General features: G+C 37.0%; 2 protein-coding genes across 2 annotated transcripts; one reads left to right on the top strand and one right to left on the bottom strand.

The window, feature by feature from the left end:
• Nucleotides 1-848: 848 nt before the first annotated feature.
• Nucleotides 849-2,777, top strand: LOC110751434 (NAC transcription factor 29-like). The gene is made up of 4 exons (XM_021951906.2): nucleotides 849-937; nucleotides 1,527-1,882; nucleotides 2,023-2,324; nucleotides 2,431-2,777. The coding sequence occupies exons 2-4, from the start codon at nucleotides 1,624-1,626 to the stop codon at nucleotides 2,545-2,547; spliced, it is 678 nt and encodes a 225-aa protein (XP_021807598.1). The 5' UTR covers nucleotides 849-937; nucleotides 1,527-1,623; the 3' UTR covers nucleotides 2,548-2,777.
• A 42-nt stretch (nucleotides 2,778-2,819) lies between these two features.
• LOC110751433 (Cobalamin biosynthesis CobW-like protein) lies at nucleotides 2,820-6,002 on the bottom strand. The gene is made up of 9 exons (XM_021951905.2): nucleotides 5,773-6,002; nucleotides 5,456-5,673; nucleotides 5,235-5,349; nucleotides 4,778-4,867; nucleotides 4,348-4,521; nucleotides 4,147-4,266; nucleotides 3,600-3,710; nucleotides 3,047-3,128; nucleotides 2,820-2,967 (listed from the first exon to the last, which is right to left on the bottom strand). Exons 1-9 carry the CDS (start codon nucleotides 5,929-5,931, stop codon nucleotides 2,912-2,914), a joined length of 1,125 nt encoding a protein of 374 aa, XP_021807597.1. The 5' UTR covers nucleotides 5,932-6,002; the 3' UTR covers nucleotides 2,820-2,911.
• Nucleotides 6,003-16,542: the final 10,540 nt, after the last annotated feature.

Below are 16,542 nucleotides of genomic sequence, written 5' to 3'. Positions count from 1 at the left end.
AATATCCCAATTGCTCGGGATTCAAAAACGATGCTCGGGCAGCTGCTAGAGTACATGCACAGAGTTATCCTTTAGCATGAAAGACATAGGGGTTGTTTGATAACCATTTCACTTTTCACTTTTTTTGAAAACTAAAAACTAAAAACATATTTAGTAACAAATTTCGTTTTCAGTTTTCAAAATCACCCTTATTTTTTAAAACAACTTGAAAGTGTTTTCAGTTTTCAGTTTTTTTTTTTTTTGAGCTCCTATTTCATTAATTAATTTTACATTAGGACACATGAAATGCACTCTAGTTATCAAAATTTGGTATTTGGGACCTCCCAACTTGGATCTAGTCGCTCGATTCTTGTGTTTGACCATGGATCTAGTCCAAGCCTCGGGAACTCAATCTCGAAAATTCACAAAATAAATCATCATAATTCCAAAAAATACTATGAACTCTTTGTAACATGCACTTTCATTCTATGATCTCAAATTCACAATTTGATCCTTCAATTTCCAAATTTCACATAAAACTGAAAACTAAAAATTGAAATTTGGCGAATTCCGATATCGTTCTGGCGCGACAAAAACGACATCGGTGGCTTTGTTATTAAAAGTAAATGAGAATGGAATAAAATTCTTTACCCGATTTCGCCAACCCACCCGACCCTAATATCTAAAATATTTTGAATAGGTCTAGGCGATTTTTGTTCAGCCGCTGCCGCTGCTGCTTCATTAACTTGGGCACCAAGACTCACGCGTGCGAGAGACGATAACGCTCTTCATTTCCATCACATGAGGAAAATTAATATTATAAATACCAATAAATGGCATCACTCTTCCTCACAAAATGGTACCCGCATTAAAACCCTAGAGACTGTCTCGCAAATATATCGATCATTTCATTTCGCCTTCTCTCTTGGTTTTTGGCGCCGACCCAAACCCAATCTCGGTGAGTTTTTCATCCTCTTTTTCTTCGCAACATGTTTTAATTGTTGTAATCCAGTTTTACCAAAAGATGAATCAGGATATAAACCTTTGACCACCGGATGTCCTACGCCTTATTCTTTCAGGTGTACCAGTTTGTAGGACAAACCCTAAATCTTTGACAAAACGATATTGTAAACTATTGGGATTGAACTCGGACGGACACAATGTAGGATGATAGGTTTTTGTTATAATGTTTATTTTGAATTGCTAGAGAGTTATCCATATTTTACTGGGTTTTCCTTTTCTTTTTCTTATTACCCTAATGATCGTAGAGATCTACAAAAAGGGGAAGTCGCAACTTAAAAACCAATTGTGATATCTATAATAGGATATCACGTCGGTTGTTTCCTTGTCGTGGTGGGAAAAGTCAAAAAGTTTTATTTAAGTTTTACTTTCAATAGTAGAAAAAAGCTAAGTGCGAAAAAATAAGCGAAGTTCTAGTTGTATTATTTATTTATAACTTGTAAGCCAATACATGCCTACTTTGGTGAATGAAATTAATGCAAAGTAGTTTCCTATGACGACTCCCTTTCTTTCTTCTATATATGCAGCTGATAGAACAAAGCTTCTCCCACAACTCACCAACTCAAACTCAAACTCAAACTCAAACCCACACCAAAGCTCAGGTTATCAGTGTCCTCTCTCTTCATGGCATTACCTTCCCCACAATCGACTTCTCAAGTTCCTGAAACTGAGAAAGATTTTGATCTGTTGAAGTGTTCGAAGATCGAAAACGGGAAGAAAGAGGCAGATGTCGATTTACCAACAGGCTATCGGTTTGATCCGTCCGAAGATGAGATTGTTGTGTACTATCTTTTCAACAAGATTTTGGACCGGGAACTTCCTATCACCGACGTTATAAAAGAGATTTCTGTGTATGATCATGATCCGGATGAGCTCCCCAATGGTAGGTTTCAAATATCTAAGGGCTTCAGATTTTTTTGAGTTTAGAAGATTCTGTCATAAGTTTTTGTTCTTTGTTCTTAAAACTACAGACATGTTCCTTTATTGTTCCGATCTAATTGATTATTGTCATGCCATTCACAGGCGATTTCAAACATGGTTGTGACTGCAACGAGGCCTTTTACTTCACATATACAGAACAGATTTACAGCAGTGAAGGGAAGATAACTAGAAGGACGACAAAGAGTGGTTACTGGGACCTAGATGGTGAGGAAGAAGAGGTTAAATACAGCAATGGCGACATAACCGTCGGGTTCGAAAAAGTTATGGTCTTCCACAGGGGAACTGCACCAAACGGAATCGAAACTGACTTTATCATGCATGAGTTCAGGCTTAATCCTCTTATAGTCCCTACTCATGTCCTCAATGATAGCATAAGGGCAAAGGTATAGAGACTATAAACTATGCAGAAAAGTTCTTTTAATGCTTTGGTTTTAGATTGTGAATTTTTTAAGTCGTTTGGTTTGTGACATTTTATTTTCTCTGTTTCAGATTGAGAGGTATGTGGTGTGCAGAATTATACACGAAGGAATTTCAAATTATCAGCCCACATTCAAACTTCCACCAGGATGGACAACTAGGCCTGTTGATGAAGGAGAACCAAATTGATATGGCAGAAATCTTTGTGCTTAGTATAGGGACCCAGTTTTGCCGTGGTCTTTGACATTGGAAGTTGCAGATAGAAGAAATAGCAAATCGACTTCCTCCTTTTGATGTTTTCCTCTTCAAGTTCTTTATTTATTTGGGAGATCTCTTCCAGTTCTTTTGTTTGGCCGACTACTGTTATACTTGCCCCATAATTTTCTTTTTTGTTAAAATGAATAAATTTTTATTGGCTAGTTTCTTCTAACTTTCCCAAGAGGGACTCAGAGAGTTCAGAATTGTAAATTCAGATTTTTCAACAAAGAGATCATTGAGATACTTATTTCTAACCTTCAACAAACTACTGTAACCGAAAATGAAAACAGTTTCATCACATTACACAAGCTTGAAAAGACTCGGTAAGAACATTCTCATTTAGATTATGACCTGCAGGTGAAAAACGAAGGAATAAATAAAAAAAGTAAATGGAGCCGTTTGAGAAAACTTAATGTGAAAAGAGCTTTACCTATAAACACTATCTTGTTCATCTGATTTTCTTGCTTTTTCCAATCGCGAGTTGGCACAATCTCATATATCTCCTTCACTGCCTGCCATATATCGATGAATAAATAACAGCATACAATATCTGTCAACTACCACATGAAAATAATTTACCGTGCAAGTAAAGGACAATCAGACCAGGGAATGCCCTCCTGGCCCAAATTAGGAGTTCAAAAGCAGCCTCAATGTCTCCCTGGTGATACATATAAATTTAAAACTCATGGTATAATTGTCTCCCTAATGTCTCCTGGTAAAGAGTCTAGGACACCTTGCTATTGGTATAATTGCTTTTATCACTGTGTTATAGTAATGCTTCAGCCTCTAAGCATGCTTCCTCAAAGACACTCAAAAGGCAATCAATGATTTTTTCTATGCACAATCATCATTCTTGAGTCTTGACCATGAAATGATATTGGAGGAACTGAGTTAGAGCATCAAGTGCACTACCTCCAGTCTAATGCAGCATAAGACTAAACTTTTCTAGAGAAGAAATCACATAATTTAATATTAGACAGTACCTGCAAAGTATGTAATTTATTTGAATTGTGAACGCTCAAAACCCCTTTGCAGCGGTATACATCCATGCCATGTTTCTTCTCCCAAAGAATCTCCTCAAGCCATAAACGAACCTTTAAAACAAAACCATGAGACATTATAGACTGATACATATGATTATATAAATTTTCATAACAGTTGCAACAATGAGAAGTTAACAACAACTACTACACAGCATTGCTAACGTGCTTGAACTGAACTGACCAGATTTGCATCCCAAATGTATAGGGTCAGTGACACATTTCTTAGATAAGCCATCCAATTTCTCCAGGACCACAGTTATAGATGCAGGAATCAATAAATCAGTCATATATTGGTTTTCTCTGCCTAGTGTAGTTTTTAAACTATGGACAATTTTCTGAGATGAATAAAATAATCAGACTAACAATAATGTCTACAGTTGTAAAAGGTGACAAATCGTAACCTTTCTGAAAGTTGTTAAACACAACACCAATTAGTTAACATATTTGATTTCAACCAATTTCTATGATAACTATTTCACAAGAATACCTTTTCAAGATCAACCTGCCGTGGCTCACAAATGCATAAGGTTCGTACACCACTGTCATGGAGATCTCGCGTAGACAAAGCACGAGTTTCTACCAGTAATGATTCTAAATGAGTAGCATGCTGAGAAGGAAAAAGTTGAATATTATTTAAAGATCAGTATAAACTACAAATATAAGTAAACAAAAATAGAGCATGACCAACCATAGCATCATAGGCCCGACAGTCCAATATATTGGACAAGTCAACTTGACCACGAACAGAATGAATGATACTAGCAAGTGAGTTAATACTATGTATCTCCTTCTCCAGTTCCTCCAGAAAATCCGCAGAACCCTCTGGAGAAACCAAATCAACCTTGTTAAGAATTATAACATCCTACAACAGAGAGACAAACTCATAAGATATGAAGTGCAAGCACAACACAACCCAACATATAAATAAAAAGATCGAAATGCAGAGAGAGAGAGAGAGAGAGAGAGAGAGAGAGAGAGAGAGAGAGAGAGAGAGCACTTGAACAGAACAGATAAAAATAAAACTACCAGCACCATAAATCAGGTTTGGTAATGTCATTATACAAATCGTCTTCAATTTGCATCAAACATAAGTCATGAGTGGAATAGAGTGACCATACCGCAAATGCAATCTGAAGATATGCTTCAGGAAATGAAGACGAACTTTGATTCTCGCTGAGCTGAAAACGGAGGTTCTTGGCATCCACGACCTGGTAAAGACATTGAGGAATGATTTTTGCCACTAAGATAGTAACACATAAATCACATAACTACTCTAGAGAAAGGAACAAACAAGCTCAGCTCATACTTGAAATACATAAAACAGTAGAACCAACAGAACATAACTAACATATCATGTGTATCAACACTTGGCGCTTCTAAGTAAGCATTTAGCAAGGCGAGTTTTTAAACTCAAATGAAACTTTGAAAACATAATATTTGAACTCAAAATCCCATAACCAATTGCTAAAACTTTAGTACATCAGTGGCATGCAAAGTAACTAAACATATTGACGCAAATATAAAATTAGACCAACAATTAGAAAAAACAAATCGTAACATCACATCAGAACTTACAGTGATAATTGAATCAAGCTTGACAGACGATTCTAGCTGATCATCCAACCACAGAACCGAAGCAAGCGGAGCCGGGTTGGCTAACCCAGTAGTCTCCAGCAATATATGATCAAGTCTACAACCAAAGAAACCAATAACCCCATCTCATTGTCATCATCACCATTAAAAACTAATTAATTAATTTCAATATAACAAACAAATTTCACTATAGTTTTGAAAACCTTTCTTTTCTTTGAACAAGTTGCTCTAGTGCTTGCACTAAACTGTGCTTGACAGTGCAACATATACACCCATTTGCTAACTCAACCCACTCTTCAACAAGCGCACCCCCATCTCCTTCGTTTATCATAGCTCTTTCTACACCAATTTCCTCACCGAACTCGTTTAATATGACAGCAATTCTCTTCCCGTGTTGAGAATTTATTATATGATTAACCAGCTGAGCATCACAAACCAGTAAAAGATACTCAAAGCTCTTATATTTTCCAAAAACGGAAACTTCAGTGGAAAATATAAGCTAAAACAGAGTTGAGCTTACAGTGGATTTGCCCGCACCGAGATAGCCAGTGATGACGGTGACGCCGACGGGCGCATCACCGTCTTTGTGGCCGCTCAAATTGGATTGCTGCTGAGGGTAGGGTTCCGTGGGTTGGTCAATTTCTACGGCGAGAGGTGGAGCTTCTTCGTCGTCTTCCATGTTTCCAATCCCCCGCCAAGTTTCCCGTTTAGGTTTACAGGGAGTTTATGCTGACCATCTGCCCTTTGTTCTGAGCCATGGTCTTAGTTTGGGCCTTCTTAATTAGACTTTCTTCTTCTTTCTCTATTATGGGCTTGATGGTTTGTGTAGTTTTTACTTTCTTATTGGGCTTGGTCCAGCCTCTTAACCAATTGAAAACTGTCTATATAGAAGCTCTCAAAAAAATGGGGAGCTTCTATAATGAGGAGGAGACTATGTGAGGAGGTTATTTGAGGAGGCCCATCTCACCATTAAAAGGGGTGTGGACCCCCCAATGCACCCCCCCATGTCATTTGTTTTTAGTTGTTGATGGTGAGATTTCACTTCCTCAAATAACATCCTCACTCAACCTCCTCATTCTAGCCTTTCCGCAAAAAAATGTATGTTTTTAAATATAAACGATAGTCTAAATTTCAACAAAATTTCTTTTCATGACAAAAGTAATTAAAAAAACACACGGACACATAGAATTATGAAGGTGTTTAAATTTTCAAGTTCGTGTTAGAGGTAATGGTTCTATCATGTTTAACTTCGTTAATCACAAAAACTATGTAATTAGATTGACATTATTGTTCGTGTTTGGTTCAGATAATCAGTTGATGTTCTTGTTGTTAAAAAAAACAAAAACAAAAACAAAGGGTGTAGACCTTTTGCTACATACTAATTTTTTTTTATAGTAAATTGAGCTTAAACCCATAAAATTCATTTTAAATCACCTACAACCCTTTCTTTTAGTTTTCTATTTAAAATACCCAAAATTTTCAAATAATACCCGATGACTAGGATCCAACTAAGCAAGTTACCTAATATAACTTAAAATCTGATTTATTGTATTTTTCGGATTCCAAAACTATCCCTATTTATGACTTAATGTGTTATTGGGGGTATAACTAATGACACACGTTGAATTTGGAAAGATTATGTTCGGTTCATTTTTACACATGATTTTTCATGTTATTCACCCACTATTTTGAGTTAGTTCTTGACATTTTATAGCTTTTTACTTCCTTTTTGTGTTTTCTTAGATTTTGCCTTGGTTGGGATGAAAATGAGCTAAAAGTGCATTATTAGTTATAAATTCTGTTTTTGTTCATTTTCGTAGGTCAACTTCTTGGCCTGGGATCAACATGCTCTGGTGCTCGGATGAGGTCATGATCTTCATGAGACTTGTTCCAATGGATGTTAACTACAACATATCCAAATTTGAGCTCCATTGGACAAGTATTGCCTATCCAACCAATCCATCATGTTACCACAGTTCTGGAAGTCCGGATTTGGCCAGCTTTTACCTCCCTTGTGTCATCTTAACTTCTTGTTACCATAACTCTTGGTAACAAGGAATTACATTTGTAAAATAGATATTTTCTGAGCTTTTGGCATCTTTGTGAAGTCAAAGCTCCATCATGGCAAGGGGACAATGGGCTAAGGCTTTATCAAAGGTGGTAGTTTTATATTAAAAGGTAAAAGCTGGAAAGGAGGAGAGAGGGAGGAGAAGTCAAAATTGCAATCTGATATTGGGAGCCTTTTGATCGTGGGAAATCAGGCTATTCCACATTCTATACAGATTGAGAGCAGATTTTGGAGAGTTTGGAGCTTGGAGAAAGCCAAGGTGCAGCCAAGAAAAGTGGAGAAGAAGACTTCCACCATTGATGATCTTGAAGCTTTCATCATTTTCTGAAAATCTGTAAACTCTTTCTAATTTCATTTTGAGTTTGTATTTGAAATAAGTATGAGCAACTAAACTCTATAGCTAGGGCTTAGGTTGAAGCCCTAAACATGATTACCTTATTGTTTTGATACTTGAGTGTATGAATTTCTAGATATTGTTGATGAATTCCAATTCACCAAATTAATCTATCCTTGATGTGTGTTTTTCCTTGGTTGGCCATCTTTGAAAGCATGCTTCTTGAGATTGTTGGGATTATGTGTATCTTCATGTTATCCTAAACAATAAATGGATGAAGTAAGAATCATCCATGTGAATTGGTTTCTTGAATACCTAATGTAAACACCATGCTATTAGGATTCTTGTGATGTTCATATTCTCTTTGAACTTAATGGGTTCTCCTTGTAATTGAATCAAAGTACGAACCATACCTAGGTTCGGTTATGGGGAGGGCACAAGTATTGTAGCACGAACCATGCACTTTACGTATATTAGAGAGAATCAATGCGTCTTGAGCCACGACCCATGGCCTTGATTGCGAACATTTTCATCAACACGTTTAGAGTTCATCACTTGAGTATTCATGAACTTGGGTAGAATTGTTTAGGGTGGATTCCGAAACCCTAGTGTTTGTTACTTTTTAATTCCACTCTTTGATATTTCATCTCTGCATTTCTCATTTAAATTCAAAGTCCATTTACTTTCATGCAATAGAAATAGGTCACTTGAAACAAATCAAAACCCCCCCCCAATGTGTGTGTGAGTTGTGTGTTTGATACGTGGTGTGTCTTTGATACTGAATTTTATTTGTTTCCGTAATTGTTTTGGACTTTTGGTCCGCGTTGTGTTCTTGCATTTTCTGTTCTGAATCCAACCGTATAAAGAACGTGAATTTTCGACGTACGGTTGGAAAGTTATAGGCAAAACACTGGACAGAGGTCGAAATTGAAAAACAGAGAAACGAATCTGCCCAAAAACGACCGGTCGTTACTGTTCACGACCGGTCGCTCATCACACGTTTATTGAAATTTCGACTCTGCCGAAAAACGACCGGTCGTCACTGTTCACGCGACCGGTCGTCACTGTTCACTGTTCACGGCACTGTTCATGTCACTGTTCACTGTTCACGGCACTGTTCACATGTGATAAACAGGTGATAAAATGGCAATAGAAAGTGCTGTTTGTGTTTTTCTCTAGTTTTCTTGTGTTGTTCCATTTCTTTTACACTTCTTTACTCATTTCTAGTTTCCCTCTTTTATTTGTGCATTTGTGGTGTGTTAAATAAGTGTTCTTTATGTACTCAAATTAGAACTTATAGGAAGCCGACAAGTTCTTCGTGGGATCGACCCCGTACTTACATAATCTATACTTCGATAGATTCGTGCACTTGCGGGTATTTTTAATTGGTTGTTTGCACATTAATTTGTGTCCTCTTAGGAATGCAACAATTTTTGGCGCCGTTGCCGGGGAACTGGCACGGTTGCTTATTTGTTTTGTTTGAGTATGTTTAGAGTACTTAGTTTTATTTTTGTTTATTGATTGTTGTTTCATTTTATCTTGATTTGTTTTTGTTTCTTTTTCCTACAGGAACATCCGAGGAGTCACCTCCACCATCTCCAATGGTAGCCGCAACTGAAATTGTGGAACTTACTATGTAAGAATACTCCAATAAATTTGTGATGGAAGAAGCAAATGTTTTTGGCTCATTTCATAATGAATTGCCTATGAATGAATATTTCCGACAAACATACAATTCGGAGTGGAGAAATAATTCAAACTTCTGGTGGACCGACAATCCAAATTTTCAACAAGGGTCATATCAACCATATCAAGGCCAACATAATACTTGTCCACCTTATGGTCAACCCCAATATTATAATCCACCACCACTTAGTCAATCTCACCAACCACCTCAAGGACCAACTTTGGAAGAAATTGTTGCTTCAATGGTTAGACACACAGATAGTTTCATCATGCAGAGGAATGACACCCATATGCAGAGGAATGATACCCACATGCAGAAAATGGTTAAGGCCATTGCCAATCTAGAAAATCAAGTGGGGCAAATTGTCACATCTTTGAGTCAAAGGGAAGCTAGGATAATGTCTAGCCAAACAGTGATACAAAATGGGCGTGAGCATGTTCAAGCAGTTACCTTGAGAACTGGTAAGGTAATTGGTGAAATTGATGGTTCTAAAAATTTGATTCACAATGTTGATGAAATGCAGGTTGAACAAGTGACTGAGCTTAAGGAAAAGGATGAAATCAACATGGGGGAAGATAAACAAGCAGCATCTTCACCTGAGTGGATCCCAAAGCATGAACTTGCAAGAAGGGCAAGAAAGGAGAAGGTAAGTCGTGAACCTACTGATGAAGATATCTTACATGCTCCTTTTCCTCACAGGTTGATGAGTTCTAGGAAAAATCAACATGCCAAGGACATATTGGAAACTTTCAAGCAAGTGCAAGTCAATATTCCTTCCTTGGATGCAAACAAGCTCAAGGAATGCGAAACTGTTGCATTAACGGAAGAGGTTTCTGCTGTTTTGCAAAGGAAGCTTCCTCCCAATTTGCAAGATCCAGGAAGTTTCACAATTCCTTGTATAGTTGGTGATAAATTGTTTGAAGAACCTTTAATTGATTTCGGTGCTTCAATTAATCTAATGCCATATTCTGTTTTTGAAGTACTAAAGGAAGACAAGCTGAACATCCATGTTCCAAGCACCAATCATATGTTCAATGTCACTCCTTCTACTCAAATGAGAAGGCCACCCGACCCTAAATATGTGCCTCCTCCATCTAATCCACGTATTGAAGAGCGCTTAAAATTGCTTTTGAAATCTACTCATGCGCATAAAAAGAAAAGAATACGAAATGGGTTGATTAGATGGCAAAGAGATTTGAAGAAACTTCATGTTCGGCACAAGGAGGCGATTGAGCCAAAACCCCCTAAGTGACCATGGTATGTTGGAAGTCCGGCAAAAGACTTTAAACTTAGCGCTTCTTGGGAGGCAACCCAAGGTGAATAGAAGAAGTTTGTTGTCGTCCTAATCGCTTCAAAGTGGAGTTTCTCTAGACTCAAACTTTCTTTTATTTAATTTTATTTATTTAATTTTTGTGTTAGGGTTACAATTTTCCAACCAAGGTAATTTCGAATTTCTTGTTGTTTCTCTTTGTTTTTCTTACTCTTTCTTTCTTTTATTTGTTTGTGTTTCTATTTTGTTAGTAAGTTTGGGAAGTAGATTGCTTCATGATTGCACACTCTGAACTTTGGCTCAAATGCTTATTCCATTTCATAACATGTGATTACATTTATAAACTTGAAAATGCATACATAAAATTCCTAATCACACGTTCATTGTTGCATTCTGCGCCACCTGAGGCTTCTGCTAATTGCCTCTATCTGTTCTTGCTTGTAGAATCTGCAGCAGCTCTACATGATCATCATTCCTTTTTTGCAGCATCTCTACATGCTGGTTGGCACTGTAGAGCCGCTTCTGCAGGTCCGCCACCAGAGCTTTCAGGGCCGCCACCTCCTCACTCAGTGCCCCGCACTCTCGTGTTCTTGCCAGTAGGCGCATGCCCAAATTTGTGGCCGAGACCGCGTTGAGCACGGTTAGATTGTGGGACTCGTCCACTGCCATCTGGTCAGACCTCTGCGCCACATGCAGATGATCTGCAACTGTCAGTCTGCTGACAGTCATGCCCTCCGGCATTACTGCCCTACGCGGCACCACCTCAGAGAAGTTCGAGGCCGAACCATGATGGTATGAGGAGTTTGGGAAGATAGGGTTTGGAGGAGCCCGTATCTGGGCATTTGGTGGTGCAAGCGACAACTCAAGGTTAAGGTCATCAACAAGCATATCTGGGGATGCCATTGATTTTTCTGTCTGGGCTTTTTGATGGTTTTTCTTGAGTTTGCAGGTTGAAATGCAGGATGCTCCTTCTTTCAACCGAGAAGTGGTTTAAATAGACTTATTCTCATAGGGGAGCCGACACCACTTTGTATTTCCGGAGCAATTTGCGGATGAGTCAAGTTAAACAGGGAAGCATTTCTGCTTTCACTTTACTTTCTTTCCCTCCCTGTTTTCTGGTGCATTGTGTTTTGATTTCTTTTTAGTTTGTCGTCTTTGTTTTATTTCCGTTGGGGAAGTGTGCTTTGTTTCTTTTTAGTTTGTCGCATTCCCTTTATTCAAGTTTGGGAAGTGCGTTTTGTTTTTCTTCTTTGTCTTTTGCAACTTTCTTTTCTTTTATTTCCGAAAACGAGAAATTGAAACAAAAAAAAAAACAAAAAAAAAAAAAAAAATTTCACCGAAAGGCAAAGACAAACAGGCACACCAATAATACACTAGAATCATTTTTTTCCAGTGCTCGGTGTCTCGACCATAGGACCCTTGAGTTTAGCCCTTTGGCTATCCACTTCCGGGGCTTCACGCACAGCCTCTTGGGGCTCATCACTCGAGCTCCCAAAGATTGCATTCTTAGCTTGAGCGTAACCACTCTCGCGGTCTGTTTTCTTGCGTTTTCCCGGTCGGTCTATGTCCTCCAGCTGCTTTCTCATGTCATGGGCGTAAACACTTACCATCTTTGAGAGATTTTTGTTCTCTTCCCGCAACGCCTCCAGCTGGTGTCGATTCACCTCTAGTATCCTTGCCCTTTCTGTTTTTAAACTTTTAATAATACTCTGGCACTCTTCAACCATACTTCGCTCTGTCGCCAACTGACCTCTTAGCACCTCCACCTCATGGGACTTCGCAATTAGGCGATGACCCACACTTGCGACTGTTGCTGTGCTTTGCACGCTTAGTGCCAGAGCATCGCTCACGACCCGGTTGTCATCCCTTGATCCCAGCACCCGTATATCCTTGGGAGTCACTAGATTTCTAGCAACTCCAAGGGCAACATCGTTGTCCAGCAGTATCGAGTCATTCACTGTCACGTGCCCCCGTGCTGAGGCAAAGTAGGGCATCCACACTGGTGCCACTGCTTGGCCCTGAGTCTGAGTTGGTTGAACTAGGTTGAGATCCAGCGAGAATGGGTAGGAAGGGGCCATTTGAACTTTCTTTTCTTTTGTTCTTGCTTTTCTCTTTTGTGTGTTTCTGAGTTTTGTGTGTTTTGCCCCAACTCTTTCTCTTCTTCTTTTATAGAGTTAGTTTCTACGTAACCCTAGCCACTGCGCTTCTGGTTTGGCGCGGCCCTTGCGGCCTATCCCCCTCTATCGCCTCACCTGTCCCCCAACCCATTTAATTGCATTTCCGCCTTTCAGCGCTTTCAAGAAACGAAAGTCGTCACGCCTTCCTATGAAGGCAATAATTCTGGCTTGGGACCGTGAGAGAGACCTCTGCTTGTCGGCACGTCTCTCACTTTGTATCCCGTGACTCACAGGAGCCGAGACATCAGGGCCCACTTTTTTTTATTTTTCTGAGTCCTTGCTCTTTGTGTTTCTGACTCAGTTTCTTTGTTTTATATACTTCCTTCGCTTTTGGGCTTTCCTTTGGGTTGGGCTTTCATTTTGGTTTGTGCGTTTCTTTGGGTTGGATTTCTGCGTGCGTAGGACTGTTGTTAGGGCTTACTGTTCTGCTTGTTTTGTTTTGTTTTGTTTGGTTCAGTTTGGTTTTGTTTTGTTTTGTTTCGTTTTGTTTTGCAGCCGTGTTGTAGTTGTATTTCTTGTTTGTTCTTGTTTTTACTTGCTTTATTCCCTTTATTTCTTGTTATAACATTGTTGATGCCTAAGTTCTTTAACATTGAGGACAATGTTTATTTTTAAGTTTGGGAAGGGATAGCAAGTCTTTTTCGTTTCACTTAAACTCTTGCTTTCTTTTATTTTGTTTTCTTTTCTGTTTTGAGTCTTTTTGTTTTCAAGTCACTTTCCGGACATATACGATGAGATTGTGATGAATGTTTACATGACTTGATTGAAAATGCTAAAAAAAAAAAAATTTGTTATTCACTAAATGGCATCGTTCTAGCATGATATGTTTGAAACCCTCTATGCACTTGCCATTTGTTTCATAATTCTCCAGTTGAGGGATTTGCATGATCCAAAGAATTGTATCAAGCATGAATTAGACTTGTATAACCATATAATGTGAGCTTTGAGCCTTTTGCTTCAATTCATGAGTGTTATACACATATTCTTATTTTCTTGTCATCCGAGTTGTTGTTTGATCTCATTATTCATTGATTTGGTTGAACACTTAAAAGTCACTCATTCTTGTGCAATTTGATTACATGACATTTGAGAAATGATATTGAGGCCCTCTTTGGACCGTTTGTGCCTTTCAAGCTAACCGTATGCATGCTTAAGCATGATTTTCCATTGTTAACCACTTTGAGCCTATATGTATGTAAGCCTTTTCTTTCAAGTAACCAATTTTTACTTCTAGCCTTAGCCTGAAAAACAAGAATATACCTTTCTAAGGAACTCATGAGCTTTAATTTAGATATGTTTTTCATGCTAAGTTTGGGAAGGGTTATTACATTTCAAAAAAAAAAAAAAAAAAAAGAGTACTTCACTCAAAGGGTGAAAGAAAAGAGAAAAGTTGTGGTTAAGTGGCAATGGTTTCAAATCCAATTCCATGTTTCTTGGTTGTTCGAATGGAAGGAAGGAGTGTGAATCATAATTAGTGGAGGTACAAGGCTTTGTGGTCTATTTGATCACCCCTAAAAAAAAAAAAAAATAAATAAATAAATAATTGAAAATCTTAAGCGTGATGTTTCAAAGTCTTTTAGTCAACGATTATATGCTCTTACATTGTGAGTTCCTTGGACTTTGTTGTATCCATATCCTTCATTTCTTACTCACCTTGCACCCTTAGCCCCATTACAACCTATAATAAAGACCTAAATTGATCCTAAATGTCATGTGGTTGATTTGCACACATTTTTCAGCTTTTGAGTGTTTAGCATCCTTCTTGAGATCATATTCATGCATGTTTTTCAGCTTGCTAATTTTGAGTTAAGTCCCTTATGGTTTAACTCTATTCTCATGTCTATTATTGAGTGATGCATTGTAACCCTCTCCCGAGTGATTCATTTGTGAGAGGACAACTTTGGTGAGATTTGAAGTTACATTTGTGCTTGGTATGATTTTTTGAAGTTGTGTGAAAACTGAAATTGGAGAATGAGTTTCATTTGGCCATCACACTACTACACTTGAGCATGTTGTGTTCTGAACTTTGCCGCCTTGTGACTAATGTCTAAACTAAGTTTTTCTTGTGAAAATTTTTGAGTCATTTGCATAAGTCACTCTCTCTTTGGAAAGTGTTCGAAAAGTTTTGTTTCGAGTCTTGTTTTAGTTTCTGTTTTGCTCGAGGACTAGCAAAAGATAAGTTTGGGAAGTTTCTGTTTTTCTTGTGAAAATTTTTGAGTCATTTGCATAAGTCACTCTCTCTTTGGAAAGTGTCGTCACTGTTCACTGTTCACGGCACTGTTCATGTCACTGTTCACTGTTCACGGCACTGTTCACATGTGATAAACAGGTGATAAAATGGCAATAGAAAGTGCTGTTTGTGTTTTTCTCTAGTTTTCTTGTGTTGTTCCATTTCTTTTACACTTCTTTACTCATTTCTAGTTTCCCTCTTTTATTTGTGCATTTGTGGTGTGTTAAATAAGTGTTCTTTATGTACTCAAATTAGAACTTATAGGAAGCCGACAAGTTCTTCGTGGGATCGACCCCGTACTTACATAATCTATACTTCGATAGATTCGTGCACTTGCGGGTATTTTTAATTGGTTGTTTGCACATTAATTTGTGTCCTCTTAGGAATGCAACAGATTACCAAATGGTTGTAATGGATGTAGGAATTAATTTAGAAACTTATTTGAAATTAAATATTAAATTCAACATTAACGTATTAGTAATCTATTTTTGAATTAATGTTGTTTTTTATGAATTACTACTAGTGATCTATTTAACTTATTAGTAATTTACATTCAATATTAAATTTAGGAATTAATGTTGTTTTCCTTTTATGAATTATACGACTAGTAATCTATTTTATTATACTTTTATGAATAATAGTGTAAATTTTAATTATGTTGAAAAATAATTTGATAATCTATTTATTATTTGTTTTGTGAAAAATATTTTTTAAAAATGAACCTATTTTTTCTCTAAATATTGTACCTATTTTTTTCTCTAATAATGTACCTAGTATAATGAACCTATTTTTTTCTCTAAATTTTGTATCTATTTTTTTTCTCTAAATAATGTACCTTTTTTTTTTTCTCTAATAATGTATACCTAGTAAAACAATTTACCTAATATAATGAACTTATTTTTTTCTTCTAAATAAGGTACCTATTTTTAATTTAGAAAAAATGTGCATAAATTTCAATTATACAATGCACCTATTTTCTATAAATTGTTGTGTACCTATTTTTAATTTTTGAAAAATGTACTGAAATTTCAATTACAAAGTAACTGACCTCTTTTTTTTTGGTAAATAATATACCTATATATATATATATATATATATATATTCATATGTACATTATTGGATATGTAATTTACATATATATATTTTTGGTTTGTAATTTTAGGGGGTGATATGTTAGATGGTATAGCAACCAAAAGAAATGGGAAGATTGATATGCTATTAATAGGGAGTTTTAATTACAATTATGACAGGTAATGAAATGCATGGAATAAATTATAAATTAAATATGAAGTTTGATGGCAATGATGTAAAAATATAGGAATACTATAACCTCTTATATCCTACTGGTTATTTAAGTTTGAAATTGGGTTTTACACATAGATTTATAGGATGATGGGTATATGTCTAGGAAATAGAAATTGTAGGGACCTATATTGGACAAGCCCTTTTTTTTATTACTTTCGCGCTTTTATAGGAGAAGAATGTGCTTGTATGGAAAATAAATACACATATAAGTTACATGGA

Source organism: Prunus avium, chromosome 1 (genome assembly GCF_965620075.1).
Source record: "Prunus avium chromosome 1, drPruAviu1.hap1.1, whole genome shotgun sequence".
Lineage (NCBI taxonomy): Eukaryota > Viridiplantae > Streptophyta > Magnoliopsida > Rosales > Rosaceae > Prunus > Prunus avium.
Note: the sequence above shows the minus strand (reverse complement) of the source record. Positions and strands in the feature narration are given on the sequence as shown.

What these genes read in the sequence shown, in the direction of transcription:
- LOC110751434 (XM_021951906.2), top strand. Translation starts at nt 1,624, where the DNA reads ATGGCATTACCTTCCCCACAATCGACTTCTCAAGTTCCTGAAACTGAG. An exon ending in TCCGGATGAGCTCCCCAATG is followed by an intron (nt 1,883 to 2,022) that starts GTAGGTTTCAAA and finishes TGCCATTCACAG; the next exon opens with GCGATTTCAAACATGGTTGT. An exon ending in ATGATAGCATAAGGGCAAAG is followed by an intron (nt 2,325 to 2,430) that starts GTATAGAGACTA and finishes TCTCTGTTTCAG; the next exon opens with ATTGAGAGGTATGTGGTGTG.
- LOC110751433 (XM_021951905.2), bottom strand. Translation starts at nt 5,931, where the DNA reads ATGGAAGACGACGAAGAAGCTCCACCTCTCGCCGTAGAAATTGACCAA. An exon ending in ATCTTCAGATTGCATTTGCG is followed by an intron (nt 4,522 to 4,777) that starts GTATGGTCACTC and finishes TCTCTGTTGTAG; the next exon opens with GATGTTATAATTCTTAACAA. An exon ending in GTCGGGCCTATGATGCTATG is followed by an intron (nt 4,267 to 4,347) that starts GTTGGTCATGCT and finishes TTTCCTTCTCAG; the next exon opens with CATGCTACTCATTTAGAATC.